This window comes from Hyaena hyaena, unplaced genomic scaffold (assembly GCF_003009895.1).
Source record: "Hyaena hyaena isolate Hyena2069 unplaced genomic scaffold, ASM300989v1 scaffold_398, whole genome shotgun sequence".
Taxonomy (NCBI): Eukaryota; Metazoa; Chordata; class Mammalia; order Carnivora; family Hyaenidae; genus Hyaena; species Hyaena hyaena.
The window spans coordinates 283,252-300,217 of NW_024081032.1; the positions used below are offsets into that span (position 1 = coordinate 283,252).

General features: G+C 37.8%; 1 protein-coding gene across 1 annotated transcript in view; it reads left to right on the top strand.

The window, feature by feature from the left end:
- LOC120245019 (spermatogenesis- and oogenesis-specific basic helix-loop-helix-containing protein 2-like) overlaps positions 1-16,966 on the top strand; it is a 49,129-nt gene that overhangs the window by 13,059 nt on the left and 19,104 nt on the right. The window contains exons 3-6 of the mRNA XM_039251879.1: positions 9,470-9,531; positions 9,610-9,714; positions 11,202-11,301; positions 12,920-13,030. Of these exons, the coding sequence (XP_039107810.1) occupies positions 9,470-9,531; positions 9,610-9,714; positions 11,202-11,301; positions 12,920-13,030 (378 nt within the window). The remainder of the gene's footprint in view (positions 1-9,469; positions 9,532-9,609; positions 9,715-11,201; positions 11,302-12,919; positions 13,031-16,966) is intronic.

Sequence of the window (16,966 nt, forward strand, 5' to 3'; positions counted from 1 at the left end):
GTTAGTAGGAATGGGAAGAGGCCAAAGTAATGAGTTCTTTGTTAAAGACAGAGACAGAGAGATGGACGCAGCTCCGGGGGTTTCTTAGAACAGATTATCTACTGCATTTGTTTTGGCTTTCTCCTGGGAGTATGAACTCCAGACAAACCAGGCTGATGACTTCAAAGTGGATTTCATTTCCAAGACATGTTGTGAACTGTCCTCCTTCTGAAGATATACCTATTTTATTACATACCTATAAAAAATGACTCCTATCAATAGAATTCCCCTGGCTGGGACCTCATCATAAGTATTGCATTTATTATAGTATTTTGGCATTTTTACAACAGTGTTATGGGGGAGGTAGAACAGGCTTCTTCTTCCCTACTTGGCAAACAGCTAAGGGTGAAGTGGATTACTTAACATCGTATGGCTTGTTTTTACAGAACTCAGAGTAGAACTCTTTTCTCTTCATGTTCCTTATGTAAAGGTCTATAAGTATTTGGCTTCTGCATTGAAGCCCCTTCTTTTACACCTCTAAGATTCAATATGTGCCAAACTTTGTATAAACTACACATTCAAGTCATTTTAGAGGAGCACTGGACAAATTAGTGTCTGATCTCTCTCTTCATTCCAAAAGTGGGAGCCTAGCCAGGTGTCTCTGACTGTAGTAAAGGCTTCATATTTCCTCAGTATTGAAGCTACATGTTGAACAGGATGAGATTAAATTTCTATTTAAGAATAAGTCTTATGTCCGGTTGCAATTATTAAAAGGTAGAAGGTTGGAGGAGAGAATGGATTCACTATGTGGATTCTCCCTATTGCTGGTTTCTGTGCTCTGAATAACACAGCCAAAGATTTCTCAGCAGGGAAAAGAAGGTGTTAAATGAAGGTATTAAATATATAGACATGCCAAAATAGTAGATTTACTGTATGGTTCTACTATTTTGCTATAAAAACATTTGTCTGAAAAGAAAAAAAGGATCATTTGAAAATACCTGGATTTGTTTTTCCTGCCTCTTGTTCTGCTGTTCCCAATATCTAGGTTAGATATTAACTAAGACCAAGTATTCAGTACCTTGCAGTGAGTATGAGTGAGTGACTGTGCGGATGAATAGGAGAAATGCCATTCAGGGCAGACAGTGAGTTCTAGCTTTTGTGTTCCTCCCTAAAAAATGGACCGTTTTCTTGATGAAATCTTTGCCTTTCATCATACTGGCCTCAGAATGTCTTGCCCTCAGAACTGCACCGAGTTTTTTACTATAAATTATTTAAATCCTTGTGGAGCATGTTTATATTTTTGAACCTGTGGTTTTTTACTTAGAGTAATGAGTCCTATAAATGTACTACCCCTTTTGTAAGGTATTTAAGCCTTTATCTTTCCTAAAGTACTGTATATTTTGAGTTTGGACTGACATTTAATGACTAAACCAAAATAAAATGTCTTGTTTAGCTTTTCTTCTGCTGTATTTTAGATTTTTCCCTCTTAGATCCTTGTTGTAATATCTCAAAATCTAGATGGGTTCAGCAAAATATACAACTATTTATCTTACTTTTATTTTCTATGGCTGCTTTATGTATTTTGCCAGTTAATAAGAGCTTCATATAGAGTAGAAATGCCCACATTTATTTGCAGTATGAGAGCCCATGATCAAAAATCTGTATATCTATAAGGCAGATGGATTTCTATTAAAAATACGAATGAAGTATGTAGTCTGTTCGCTATAGTGTAGACTTATTTTAGAATAAAATGTAAGCAGCCTGTTTAATAAGATTCTTAAATTTATTCTTATAGAAGAACTATGTTTTCAGCTTGAAGCTAATCAGTGATAAATTTTAATCATTCATAAAAATATTGGTACTTCACAGAATGACATTCTCAAGAATTATGGCACATCTCAATTACAGGTTAACATTCTTAACAGTACTGCACAATTGGGTTTCATTTTATGAATACATTTTTATTGAGCTAGATGATCTCAAATACTACCCATGGATAAAATATATTTTAAAAACATTTTTTAAGTTTATTTTTGAGAGAGAGATGGACAGAGTGCGAGCAGGAAAGGGACAGAGAGAGAGGGAGACACAGAGTCTGAAGCAGGCTCCAGGCTCTGAGCTGTCAGCACAGAGCCTGATGCTAGTCTAGAACTCATGAGCCATGAGATCATGACCTGAGCTGAAGTCAGACACTTAACCGACTGAGCCACCCAGGCACCCCAACATTGATAAAATATTTTAAGATAGTTTTAGGGTTCATATGCTTAGCTTCAGAATTCTAAAATTAAGCCACACCCAAAAAGCAGATACTTGATAATTCAGACACATCCTGATACTTTGTCTTTCAAAGACAGGTATGTAAAAATTAAAATATCTTTAAAACTCATCAACAGTGTATGGATCCTGTCTGACATTGCGATTTTCCATTTCATGAAATGTCTCTGCAGTTCTTAGAATTCTGTGGTTCTCCTGAGCTGAAAGCAGCCCAGCAGTAGCAAAGGAATGAGGTTGCATCTGCTCAGTCTACAAGTCAAGTTTGGTTCTGACTTTATTTTTCCCATATAGTTTTAATTGTCTGAACAGTTACCTTATTAATTCACTAAGAAAACATCATCTTGTGAGCCACAGGGATCTAACAATTTGTGCTTTTGTGTCCCCAATTCCAAAACATCTTTTACTTGACAGTGCAGCTCAGTAAATCTAATTAGCTAGTTGACATGAGCTCCCCTGCTGAATGCTTGATAATAAACAAAATAACCACAAACATCAAAGTAGTTTTACTAAAAACATTATTCTGTAAATTGATGGTTGAGTATAAATAGGAATTGAGGAAAATTCTAGGTCTTGAGATGCCTAACATCATGTGGTGACCTTGACTTAGGATGGTCACAGCAGGAACTCTTCTGAAGAATAGTGTAATGGGAGGAAAGCACACCAACTTTTACTCTTGACCAGAATAAACTCTCAGAACTCAACTAATTATCACAGGTACTCTATTAGTAGCAAGTGAACTTAAGTGTTTTCACGTGTATAGTAAAGCTTTCAACTTTCTCATTGCAAATGTTTGTTTTAAGTAATTGTCATTAGCAAAGAACATTATTTGTTACAAGTCCCAAATAGACCAGCCAAGTTATTTTGGCTGCATTTGGCCCACAGACAGCATAACGGATAACTGTACTCAAGAATACTACCCCAAAATGACACTGGCTTTTGTCCCTTGAGGTCCTTTTTACTCTAAAGTAAATGTTAGAAAGTTTCCCTGGCTTCATAGAGACTTATTAGATATCATTGGTTCTTTTATTGATGATAGATTTCAGAGGCTAGGGCTTTCATGAGGCTCTTTAGTCAACTGAGTGTATAACTCAGTTCAAGACACTTTATATGATCTCTGCCCACATCCCCCCTCCCCACCCACTTCCCCCACTACCAGGGACCAGACCTGGGGATAGTGGCAAGATTAGGGATCTGTACTGCTTGCAGTTTGAGCTTTTAACTGCTTCCAGTTTCAGAGAATACCTGAGATGGGCATAGGAAGTGATACTAGAATATCAACAGCCAATCTTGTATGTAAAGTATGGTCTCAGGAACCATCACAACATTTAAACAGTATATTGTATGAAATACAATGAGGAGAAATGAATTGTTCTGTGACAAATTGCAAATTTTTAAAACCCAAGAGACTTCAACTAAGAAGATACTCATAAGGTCTCAGAATCTGCAATTTGATTTTGGCATATGAAAGAAGTGCTTTTAATTGGGGTAGATGAAAGAGGTGTTTGCTTTTGTTTTGGTGTTGCTTTAAGGAACATTCATTCATTAGGAGAGGACTTTTTGGTGTTTTTTTTTTTTCTTTTTCGTGATCTGGAAACTAGAAACTCTTTTAGCTTATCAATCTGTAGAGAATGTGAATGAGCAGCTGAGCTACAGACCAGTGTGTTGGATTCTGGGAATTCTATTGATTAGTGGGGCTCCTATACAGCATCACAATTAGGGTTTCACTAGCAGGGGAAGTGTTTGGGTTGGTAATTGATTCTGTGCTAATGACAAAAATTCAGGAATTCCAACTCTGATGTAAAGTTTGAAGCTTTAAAGTCATCATGAGGGTATTATCCAAACCTAACATATTTTTAATGCCAATAACATCAATTTGTAAAATGAAAAAAGAGACAGAATATTTCTTAAAAAAATTTTTTTAATGTTTATTTTTGAGAGGGAGAGAGAGAGACAGAGTATGAGTGGGTGAGGGGCAGAGAGAGAGGGAGACACAGAATCCAAAGCAGGCTCTAGGCTCTGAGCCATCAGCACAGAGCCAGAAGTGGGGCTCTAACCCATGAACCATGAGATCATGACCTGAGCAGAAGTCAGATGCTCAACTAACGGAGCCACCCAGCACCCCAGACATAGAATATTTCTAAAAGCTAAGAATCTGTTTTATTTAAAATTCTCTGATTCTAAAGTGTGCTTATAATTTACTTTTTGTTGAAGCAACAAGTATTTTTTATTCCAAAAGTTGGACTAAACTAAAAACTTGTAAGTTTCTTTTTGTGGGCCTATTTGTTAGTGCATCTTTCCCTGCCATTTCTGTTTCCTCATCCAAGAATCATACCTCCATTATACCCCACTTACAAATATACATGAAATACTTACACTGGGGTGAGTGACATTCTTGTCCCCCACCACGCCAGCATGCCCTCCCATACCAATATGCTCATGTGCCTTTCCTTCTTTCGTGTCCAGTCTGCCGGTCTAATCCTATGCTCCTCCCGTGTATGCCTGTTTTGATGGCATTATTTCTGCCTGAGCTTCTCATTTCTTTTTAGAAGTGTGCATTCTCTCCTTTTTTTTCTCTTTTAGTTCAAACTCCTCTGAATTTATAGAGCAGAATCAAGCCTAAAGAGACCTCTGTTGTGTGAATGTCATATGTTAGCACTAATCCTGCTTGTTTGAAGTAATTAGTAAATATTCAGAATTATTTATTTATAACAATTTTTTTTAAGTTTTAAGTTTATTTATTTTGAGAGAGAGTGAGTGGGAAGGGGCAGAGAGAGAGACAGAGAATATCCCAAGCAGGCTTTGCACTGTCAGCACGAAGCCTGATACAAGGCTCAAACTCATGAACTATGAGGTCATGACCTGAGCCGAAACCAAGAATCGGACGCTTAACCAACTGAGCTACCCATGTGCCCCAGAAATATTTTTTTAAAGAAAGTTTTCGAGTATGTCTACTTTTTTCTACCATCAGTTCTTGCCTGCCTAACTGCAGTATGGTCTCTTAAATCCACCCTGCATTACCACCCTCTATCTGTCCAGGCCATCATAGAATGTCCTTTCTAAAATGCAAATACAATCATGCCAATGTCTTAATAGCTTCCCATTGTCCATTTAATAAAGTACCAAATATTTAATTTGGCCCAAAGGCCTATGTATTTCTTTGGTCTCATCATATGTGTCCCTCCTCAGATGCTCTGCACCATATTGGACATTTTTCACTTTCTCAAACTTACCTGTTCTCTATACCCCACGCCTTTCCCCAGGGTTTGTTCTCTTTATCCTGGGTGTACTTTACCGCTTATCTGCTTCTGCTCTCCCCTAGTTCTACCTTTTGTGTGGCTAACCCCTACTCAGCCACAGAGGCGTTTCCTCCTGGAAGCTTGAGGTTGCAGAGTGGGTTAGTTCCCAAGTATGTACTCCCACTGGCCCTGTGGCTTTCCTTCACAGCACTGGGTACATATTTGACTTCTTCATTAATTATCTGCAGTGATTTCTTCAATGTCTGACCTTTTCAAGAAACTGTAAACTCTATCAGAGCAGAGACCTTGTCTTCCTGTCTGTTTATGGTATCCCCCAGAGCCGAGCACAGAGTCTGACATATAGTAGGCTCTCAATATATATGACTCAGATATGTAAATCTTATATACAGTGACCCTTGAACAACATGAGGATTAGGGGCACAAATGCCTTGCACAGTCGGAAATCCATGGATACCTTTTTTTGTGGGGATATATTTTTTTTATTGTGGTAAAATCCCATCACACAAATTTTACTATCTTGTCCATTTTTTAAAAATGTTTGTTTATTTTGAGAGCACAAGCAGGGGAGGGGCAGAGAGGAAGAGAGAGAATCCCAAGAAGTCTCTGCAGTGCCAGTGTGGAGCCCCACGCAGGGCTTGAACCCTCCGAACTGCGAAATCATGACCAAAGCCAAAATCAAGAGTCACATGCTTAACCCATCGAGCCACCTAGGTGCCTCCCATCTTTGTCCATTTTTAAGTGTTCAGTTCAGTAGTGTTAAATGTATTCACATTGTTGTGAAATATGTCTCCAGAACTTTTTCATTTTGCAAATCAGAAATTTTATTCCTATTAAACAAGTCTTCCTTTACCCCTCCCAAAACTCTTAGTAACCACCATTTTACTTTGTATTTCTATGAATTTGACTACTTTGGATACCTCCTATAAGTGGAATTATATAGTATTTTTTTGTGTGTGACTGGCTTATTTTACTTAATGTCTTAAAGTTTCATCCATATTATAGTATTTAACAGATTGTTCCTTCTTTTTTAAGGCTGAGTAATATATTTCATTTTATATAACACTGTGATGGGTAATTTTATTTTTTTATTTTTTTAAGGTTTATTTATTTTTGAGAGAGAAGAGACAGTGCTAGCAGGGAACAGACAAGAGAGAGAGGGAGACACAGAATCTGAGGCAGGATTCTGAGCTCTCAGCACAGAGCTTGATGCAGGGCCTGAACCCACAAACCATGAGATCATGACCTGAGCCAAAGTTGGACACTAACCGACTGAGCCACCCAGGAGCCCCTGTGATGGTTATTTTTTATACGTTAACTTGATTGGGCCATGGGAAGCCTAGATATTTGGAAAAACATTCCTCTGGGTGTGTCTGTAAGGATGTTTCTGAAATATTGTCACACCATGTTCATAGCACTATTCATAGTAGCCAAGAGGTAGAAGCAACCCAAATGTCCATAGACAGATGAATGGATAAACACAGTGTGGCTATATTAATCAGGATTCTTCAGAGAAACAGAGCCAGTAGGATGGCGATCTATCATCTATCTGCCCATCTATCTAGAGATAGGGAGAGACATTGATTTATTTTAAGGAAGAGGCTCATGCGGTAGTGAAAGCCAAGCTGTCCCAGGATCTGTAGTTGGCAAGCCAGAGACCCAGGAGAGCCAATGTTTAGTTCCAGTCCAAATCCAAAGGTCTAAGGATCAGGAAAGCTGATGGTATAGATTTCATTTGAAAAGCTGGAAGTCTCAAGACCCAAGAAGTGTCAATATTTCAGTCTGAGTCTGAAGGCTGGAAAAGGCCAGTGTCTCAGCTCAGTAGTCAGGCTGGGGGAGCTCCTCAGACTTCTGTTCTACTTAGATCTTCACTTAATTAGATGAAACTCACCCACTTTTGGAATGGCAATCTGATTTATTCAGTCTTTCTCAATTCAAATGTGGTTCTCATTCACGTGTAACTTTCAACTCCCCCCTGCCTCCAAAATTTAACTACTGATAGTCTGCTGTTGACCAGAAGCCTTACTGATAATTTGGCAGTCAATTAACACATATTTTGTGTGTTATATATTATATACTGTATTATTGCAATAAAGCAAGCCAAAGAAAAGAAAATGTTATTAAGAAAATCATAAGGAAAAGAATAGATTTACTACTGTATTGTACTTTATCCAAAAAAAGCCACATATAAGTGGACCAGCATAATTCAAAGCCATGCTGTTCAAGGATCAACTATAATGTAATTTGGAACATAGCATAATGTATCTTTATTTTCAAATGCATGTATAAGATAATATAACAATATATAAGATAATATAACAATATTATGTAGTGGGGGTTCTTCCAGGTTCTGTCTTAAGGAATAAATAATAACCACACATGACCATATATTAATGTAATAAGTGATGCTTTATGTATTAAAGACAGGTTATTTTTTCTTAGGCAGTTTCGCTGTTCTCTTTATTTTAATTACTTTTAATTTTTTTTTTTTTTTTTTTTTTTGAGAGAGAGAGACAGAACATGAGCAGGGGAGGGGCAGAGAAAGAGAGGGAGACACAGAATCTGAAGCAGAGTCCAGGCTCTGAGCTGTCAGCACAGAGTGTGACACAGGGCTTGAACTCACAAACTGCCAGACTATGACCTGAGCCAAAATCAGATACTTAACTGACTGAGCCACTCAGGCACCCTTAGCTGTTCTCTTTGAAGTGTGGCTCACACTAATAGTCTCCTTGGAAAATAATTTCCTTTTAATCAATGCCAAATTTCAATACCCATTAAATTATCAGAAATGTCAACTTACTGAACTCCTAATTATAGTTTATTATAATACTACATTTCTTTTTTTTTTATTTCAAGCATATAAAAGTTGAGAGAATAGTATAGTGAACTTGCATGTACCCATAATGCAGCTTTAACACTTATCAACACATCGCCAATCTGGTTTCATCTGTGGTCCTTCTGGTCGCCCCACCCCTGCTCAATGGGTGAACTCTTTTAAAGCAAATGTAAGACATCATTTTTTTTCCATCCATAAGTACTTTAACAAATACCTCTTAAAGATAAGGACTCCTTTAAAAAAATAACCCCAATAACAATGCATACCTGAAAATTAATAACAATTCTTTAATATTGTCAAGTATTCAGTGTTCAAATTTTTCTGTTTATAATTTAGAAAAATTTTTTAAGGTTTTTATTTATGTAGTCTCTAACACCAATGTGGGGCTTGAACTCATGACCTCGAGATCAGTAGTTGCATGCCTCTCTGACTGAATCAGCCAGCTACCCATTTTATGATTCTTTTTAAACTGTTAGTTTATACAAATCAAGATTCAATTATCCTTTTCCTCTGTGTTTGGTTTTTTTTTTTTTTTTTTGGTCTTACTCTTTATTTATATGTATTTTTTAAAGGAGCCATTTGTCTCATAGTTTCTCACATTCTAGATTTTGCTGATTTCATCCCTACAGCATTTTTAAAGTTTATTTATTGATTTTGAGAGAGAGAGAAAAAGTGTGAGCAGAGGAGGGGCAGAGAGAGAGGGAGAGAGAGAGAATCCCAAGCAGGCCCCTTCACTGTCAGCACAGAGCCTGGGCTTGGGACTCAATCTGTGAGATGATGAGCAGAGCAGAAATCAAGAGTTGGATGCTCAACTGACTGAGCCACCCAGGCGCTCCATCCCCACAGCATTCTTTAAAATATTTCTCTTTTTCTTAAATTTCTTGTAAACTGGTGATTAGCTCAATAACATGGATAAAAATTAAGCTTTTTTTTTTTTTTAAGCAAGGTGGTCCATCTTTTCTCCATTGCTAATTTGAGATACTACTTTTACTAAATTTCTACATTAATGCCACCATGTTAAGTTCTAAAGAAATAAAATCACTCCAGCTTAGTTCTTAAGGTAAAATACTGAATCCCAATATTTTAAATGGTGATTTTGCTTCATTTTAACATTTTTTCCTCTCAGATTTGGCAAGAAGAAAAATATACATTTGCTGTTTGTTTTTATAACCCCGGAAAACTTCAAAGGTATGTGCCTTCTGTATGTATTATATTTTTTCTGTAAATAGAAGTCATAAGGTCAATCTTTAACACAAAAATTCTTAGGTTGTGTTTCAGGGCATGGAGCTGATATTACTTTAACTGAACCACTGACAATCGAAAAAATGGGTATTGTGGTAAAATACTGGAAAACCTATTTCTCAAGTATTGGTGAGTGAAAACCAAATTTCCAAAGTTTTGAAAAATTCTAATTCTACAAAAACTATTTTTAAGTTGGTATCCCACATATCCCTTTTATTTGCTGAAGATTAACTGTGTGCTTGTAATGTAAAGAACATGTAATCCTTATTAATCACAGTCTGAAGGAAGAAAAGTGTAAATAAAATAAAAGGAAACATGTTCCCTACCTGTGAAGAAAGAATTTACATCTTCCAAAGTGTAAAGCGTGTTGCACAAGGGTGAACCAGAGCTGCGGCAGGCACGGGATTTTTCTTTTTGGTGCCCTACCTAGTACCACCTATTCCCATCGTTTCTTGTTCTTTCAGAGGGAACTAATCATGCTGTGTCATTGTATGAGGGTCTGAAAGCCGGGGCCACTAACCTGAAATCTTATCACACTTTCTTCTTTGCAAAACCCTGGCTCTTAAATTAGTTTACTTCTGTAAGTTAACAGGGTGGTTATCCTTTCTGTTTTAGATTTTTAGACGCAAGTAATTACTGTCAATGTTCCAATTAGCCCTCACATTTCAAAACTCTTCACCTACATTGTATTATGTGTATCACCGGCATCTAAACACTTAAGCTAAATTAGCTTTAATTTGGCTCATGAAAGGACAAACTCCAATTTCTGAAATTAAATTCTACTGGAATCATTGTGGTCAATGACTATTTATGGGTTTTCTAAGCCTGGGATACTAGCTAGGAATCTTTTTAGATGATGATTTTCATAAAATGGGCCTGAAAAACACTTTCAGGGTTATCCTGTATAAACTCATACTCCAGATGATGTAGGACTTAGTTCACCCCTCCTTTTCTCATGTCCTTTTTTAACATTCAGGGCAGATTGGTGAGTCTGTTAAATAACATTCCAGTGGCTTTCAGCTCCTGAGTTTCAGAGTTCTTCCTGGAAATGGCTAACTGGTAACCCAAATCCTCTTTGCAAACTCTTACTTGGTTCTCAGTGGAAATAGAGCAGCTGCTCATCACCACCTGTCTAGTACTCTTCCTATTGGTCATAACCACGTCTGCTTCTGGTCATCTCATCTTTGCTCTGAGAATGAGCAGCTGCAACAGAAAAAAAAAAAAAAGGAAGAAAGAAAACATCAGATGTCATATTTTGACAATACAGCTGCCTACTGCAGACTCATACCTATTTTCTGTCTCTGACATTTACCTATAAATAAGAGCTTAATAAATAAACTCAGTTGAATGTGTTTTAAGCACATCTACCACTACATTCCTAAAATATGGTTGAAAGAGGGTGTCTGGAGTAAACAGAATGTAGTATTTTCATTTTGGGTGGCTTCATGCTTTGTAAACTGAAATCTATAACTTGCTTTATATTTTTAAAATATTGCTTTGTAAACTCTGTTGAGTAAAAAGTGGCAACTGCTTTTTGTTCAGGGCTTTTATGTGAGATTAACGTCATCCCCACCAGTGATGTTAGAATTAAAATAGTCCCCCTTTAAAACTTTCAGTTAAGAATGAATCTTCTATGAAGCCTGAAGAACCTGGATTACCTGTGCAGAAGTCCTGCAGTGAACACTTGGGATATTTTTCTACTGATCTATTTGCTTGGTTAGTTTTTTTTTTCCTTCACTTTTTCATAATAGAAATTTTTACTATGTAATTTCTGGAGAACTCTCTGTGTCAGCACAGAGACCAACGCAGAGCTCAAACTCACGAGTTATGAAATCATGACCTGAGCCATAGTCGGACACTTAACCGACCGAGCTACTTTTTAACAATCATATCTGACCAGGGGAACCAGGGTGACTTGCAAGATAGTAAGTTCCCCAACACTTGATGTGTTAGAGTCTGAGTTATCATTAATCAGAGTTAGTTAATAGCACTGGTATTCAAACTTTCTATAAACAGTAGAATTTTCTTCAGACAAAAATTTTACACATAACCCCAGTATTTAAACAGACAAGAGCAGCCTCAGTTGTTATCCACCTACCACTAAGCTCTCCTAGATGTCTTTTTTGAACTCATGAATCTATCCCCCCGCTGCTGAAAACAACCCTTAAAAAAGGTCTCTCTATCTCTGTCCCCACCTACCTCACCCCACCCCATGCCACCCCCATTGATATTAGAACTGGTATTCTGACCTGCATTGGATAATAGATAGCTGAACTGGGGGTCAGACCTTTCTAATGCTAGCTTTATCTGCTTATAAACATTCAATTTTTTGTGAATTTCTTTCATTCACTTTAAGCTGATTCCCAAAGGGATTTTAATTTTAAATAGAGCATAGGGCTATAAGCAATGAGGACATGAGTGATGATGGTGAAAGTTTTGAGTCAGTCACTTCCGGAATTTGTAGAATGTGACCATCAACTATTTGTAGAAATGTGATCATCTACTATTTTGAACAAGGAAAAGACTCGGCCACCAATAAGTGTGGTTAGACCAAAGATGTGCTCATTTAAGTAGTGCAGAAATATCAACAGGTTTCTTGATCTTACTTAACATTTTAACCAGAAAGAGATTTATTGTATTAAACTTTATCTGGAATATGAGGTTGGGAAAGATTTTGGGAGGCTTTGCAATTTCCGTGTGTTATTTGCAACTTCTTTTCGAACCCTCCTATCTTGAATCTTTGTTTTTCCTCAGAATTCTACCACTACAAATAAAAGTAAATTTTCAAATGAAGTTATGTCCCTTGGGATAAAAGAGATAGTATTAGTTTATAAGCTTAGGGAAATATATTTTTTAAAAAAAAACAATCAAAATGGCTGGAGAAATTTTAGAAAAATGGTAGAGCCAGAAAATATCCATAAATGGAGTATATCTGACCTTTGCTGATCAGGTTGGAATAGTATAATGTGATCCTCTAATCCTTTGTGGTGTGTTCCTGTTATAAATTTTTCGATACAGTCATATTTGGAGGAGTCATATTCAGTGAGATCAGAATATTTTAATACTGCTGGTATCCGTTACTCTTTATCTGTATACTTTAGAATTTTGATCAGTCATGGATTTGTGATGATCTTGATCATAAATTCTTTAGAGTCTTTGAAATAAAATATTCTTCAGCAAGCATGTAAGGTAAAGTGCTTTGGTATTTACTGCACCTTTGCATGAAGCAAGGAACTTAGAGAAGCAGCTTTGATTAGTATATTGGTGCTTATTGTTTAATATTGCCTGACGATTTTCCTCTTAAATCTGTGACATGATTTTCTCTTGTTTCTAGCTCTGAATTGCTAAGAAGTAACACTGGGCTTGAATTAAAGACTCAATTGCCAGATTTTGAGAAAAGCAGAAAGGTTTCTCTTCTTCATTCAAGCAAGGAAAAGCGGAGAAGGTGAGATATGATACAGCCCTTTTTTTTTTTTTTGCATTATTCCTTTCTAGGAAGAAACTGCTCTCATGAATTTCATAATGTTTTGTATTACTGTTAAAAGTCTCTGTGAGACTAGTTAATCTGGCAACCAAATATATATGTCATTCATTCAAAAAATATCTGTGAGAATCTGATATGTGCCAAAGTATGACTGGAGAACTGAGATTAAAAAAATCCTTGCCTTCAAAATCTTAGTCTAGTGTTCAAACAGACTTCTCAATAGGATATTACATAGAAAATTATGTTTTAATAAATGTCATGATAGAGAAGAGCACATAGTAACCACACTAGGAAAATTACCTAAGACAGAATAAGGGGGCAGGAAGGCTTTCTTGAGAAAATGATCACTAAATTGAGCTTTAAACAAAAAAGTGACTACTAATTGTTTTAAAATTCAGGGGAGGGTGTTTCATGTGGCAGAAAGAGCAAGTATAGAGGCCGGCAGTATCTGAGAATGCAGTGAACTTATGAAACCCCAAGTGTACCCATGTACTTGGCTATAATGGCACAAGTGGGAAGAGGCCAGAGACCAGAGGTAGTAGGGAAGGATTATGCTCATCATATTAAGGGATTTGAATTTGAATCTGAAACTGTTAGGGAGGCACTAAAGGATTTTAGCCAAAGAGTGATATGGTAAGATTTGCACCTAAACACTGTAGCAGGATGTTAGAGGGTGAGTTGAATCTGGAAGCCTATGGAATCTGTCAAAAGAAGTGATGAAATCCTGAGCTATGGTTTTAGAAATGGGATAAGGAGGAATAAACCAATTCCAGATATACTAAGTAGGTAGATTCAGTATAAGCATGGATGCAAGAGGAGTCAAGTGTAACTTCCAAATAGATGTTGCATTTACCAACTGACTGCGAAGTCCAGGAGAATGCAAGTCTGGAGGTGGGAGGAGATTTTGTTCTTGTTGGGTGTGAACACTCCAGGTTTCCATGAAGCTGTCCAGGCAGAGTTGACCCTTAGGTTCTAGAGAAAGATCTAGGCCAGAAATATGGATTTCAAACTCTCAGGATACAGCATCTACTTGAAGCAGTGGGTGTAGGGATGGATAGGATGACTTTGCAAAGAATGTAGAGAAGAAATAAGTGGAAAAGAGAACCTTGGGAAAAATCTACTTAAGGTACAGGCAGCAGAGAAGAAATCAGGGAGAAAAGGAATTATTAGGAAGATAAGCCAAGAGGGATTGGAATTGAGGAGACCAGAGAAGAGTTTCCTAAAGGAATGAGTGTTCAATGACATGACACAGAGAACAGGTAAGAGCAGAACCAATTGTATTTGGCAAAGCCTAAACATCTTTGCTCTTGGCAAAAATAATTTCATTGGCATGATAAGGGAAGAAACACCATTGAGGAAAGATGGAATATGAAAGATGGGAGCATAAATTAAAGAAAGAGAAAATGAGTGTGTGTGATACATAAAAGGGGATCTTGGGTAAAATGAAAAATGTTGATAAGATTGGGCCAGACCTGAATATGTTTTTTATTCCAAAAGAAAATACCTGGAAGAGAGACAGAGGTCATGAAGATATTCATGCTCTGATGATCTATGGTATAAAAAATGATGTATCTATGATGTAAAAAATGAAACCAAAATTTATTGGCTTGATACCTGGTTTAATGGATTAGCAATCTGAGCAGGGCTCAGCGGGCAATTCTTCTTTCTACTAGACATCAACTAGGGTCACTTGGTCGTATTCAGCTAGTGGATGGTCTAGTAAGGATGGTCTAAGACATTATGTCTGGAGCCTTTGGAGGGAAGCTAGAAGTTTAAGCTCAGCTGGGGCTATCAACTGAAGCTTCTCCTGCATGGAAGTCAGGCTTTTTACATGGCAGCTCAGGGCTCCTAGAGAGTGTTCCAAGAAACAGGAAGAGGATGCTGCCACTCTCTTAAGGCTTGGGACCAGAAATTGGTCCAGTGCTACTTCTCCTGTAGGTCTATTGGTCACAGCTATCACAATCTAAAGAGAGGGTACATAGAACCCCACCTCTCAGTGGGAGGAATGTTAAATAATATTAATCCCCTATAGCTGGAGGAGGGGATTGGTGATGGACTTAGCATCCCTAAGTAGATAGAAACTTATGGAATCTAGAACCAGGTGGAAGAACACCTCTTCTATTAAAAATGGAGAGCAGAAGCCAAAGCTAAGTGTGCATAAAGATGAGTCTTTTCATGAGGAATATTGGGTAATTTCTGCCAAATGGTTTGCATTATCTGCTGAAGATTAATGAAAATGTGGTGGGGTTGGGGCTTGATGATATGGGCTGGTGGATGGCCCTAGTTTAGTCAGACTTTGGCTAAGTGGAGACTTAGGTGGGACCTGCTGGCTAGTTCTGTCCTATAGATTTCACTGATCTGCACTGAGTGGGAAAAATACAGTGCAATGAGTATTTTTAAAGCTATATATTATACAATTTATATTCTTTTTTTTATTGTTTTATTTATTTCTGAGAGAGAGAGAGAGACAGAGACAGAGAGACAGCGTGAGCAGGGGAGGGTCAGAGAGAGAGAGGCACAGAATCTGAAGCAGGCTCCAGGCTCTGAGCTAGCTGTCAGCACAGAGCCCGACGCAGGGCTTGAACCCATGAACCGTGAGATCATGACCTGAGCCGAAGTCGGACGCTTAACCAACTGAGCCACCCAAGTGCCCCATACAATTTATATTCTAAGATTGTGTTTTCCATACTTTATTTAGTGTTAGAATTGTGATATTTCTAAATGGCTGCAATGAAAGTCTTTGGGAGATGCTACCTCTCTTTTATTATTTTTCATGTCCAAATCTAATATGAGAGTGGAGGGGGAACACGCAGAGAGAGAGAGAGAAACCCAAGCAGGCTCTGTACTGTCAGCTCAGAGCCTGGTGCAGGACTCAAACCTGCAAACTGCAAACTCATGATCTGAGCCCAAATCAGGAGTCGGATGCTTACCCCACTGAGCCACCCAGACACCTCTATACACATTTTTAGTTAATATATAAGACCTGAAAGAAATTCTGCTCACAAGAGGTCACTTTGAGTTGTGTCTCAGTCAAAGGATGAAACTTTTGCCCTCTCCTAACGTCAAGTTCCTAAAGTTGATGTTAGAGCCAGAAAGATTTAAGACGCAGTGAATAAGGCTAGATCTATGATGTTTGGTAATGCACTACATAGTCTCAGGAATATTAGAGAATTAGGATAAAAAGTATTTAATTGACATCAGGAGATTAAATTAGTGTCTGTAAGAGGTAAGTTGCAGGTGTTTAAGTGTATCGTTTGATGAATTTATTTCTTATTTTTTATTTTGGGGAGAAAGAGAAAGAGAGATCCCATAATCCTGGGATCATGATCTGAGCCAAAATCAGGAGTTGAACACTAACTGACTAAGCTACCCAGTCACCCTTGGCTTGATGAATTTTAAAAAGATGGTTTGTTACCCACAGTTCCCAAGAGGAGGAGGTTTATCACATCATTCAAGGCTACATAGGGAAAGACCAGCATTGGTCATGAGGCAGACAAATGCATACACCCATCTAAACCATAGCATTTCCATTATCAGAATGTTCCTTGTGTATTAAGATGTCTATTTTTTTATTTTTATTTTTGTTTTTATTTTAATATTTTTATTTATTTCTAGGAGAGAGAGAGAGACAGCGTGAGCAGGGGAGGGTCAGAAAGAGAGGGAGTCACAGACTGAAACAGGCTCCAGGCTCTGAGCTGGCAGTCAGCACAGAGCCCGACGCGGGGCTCGAACCCACGAACCGCGAGATCATGACCTAAGCGAAAGTCGGACGCTTAACCGACTAAGCCACCCAGGCGCCCCTCTATTTTGTTTTTTAAATGTTCGTTTAGAGAGAGAGAGAGAGAGAGAGAGAGAGAGATCGCATGCAGGGGAGGGGTAGAAACAGAGAAAAGAGAG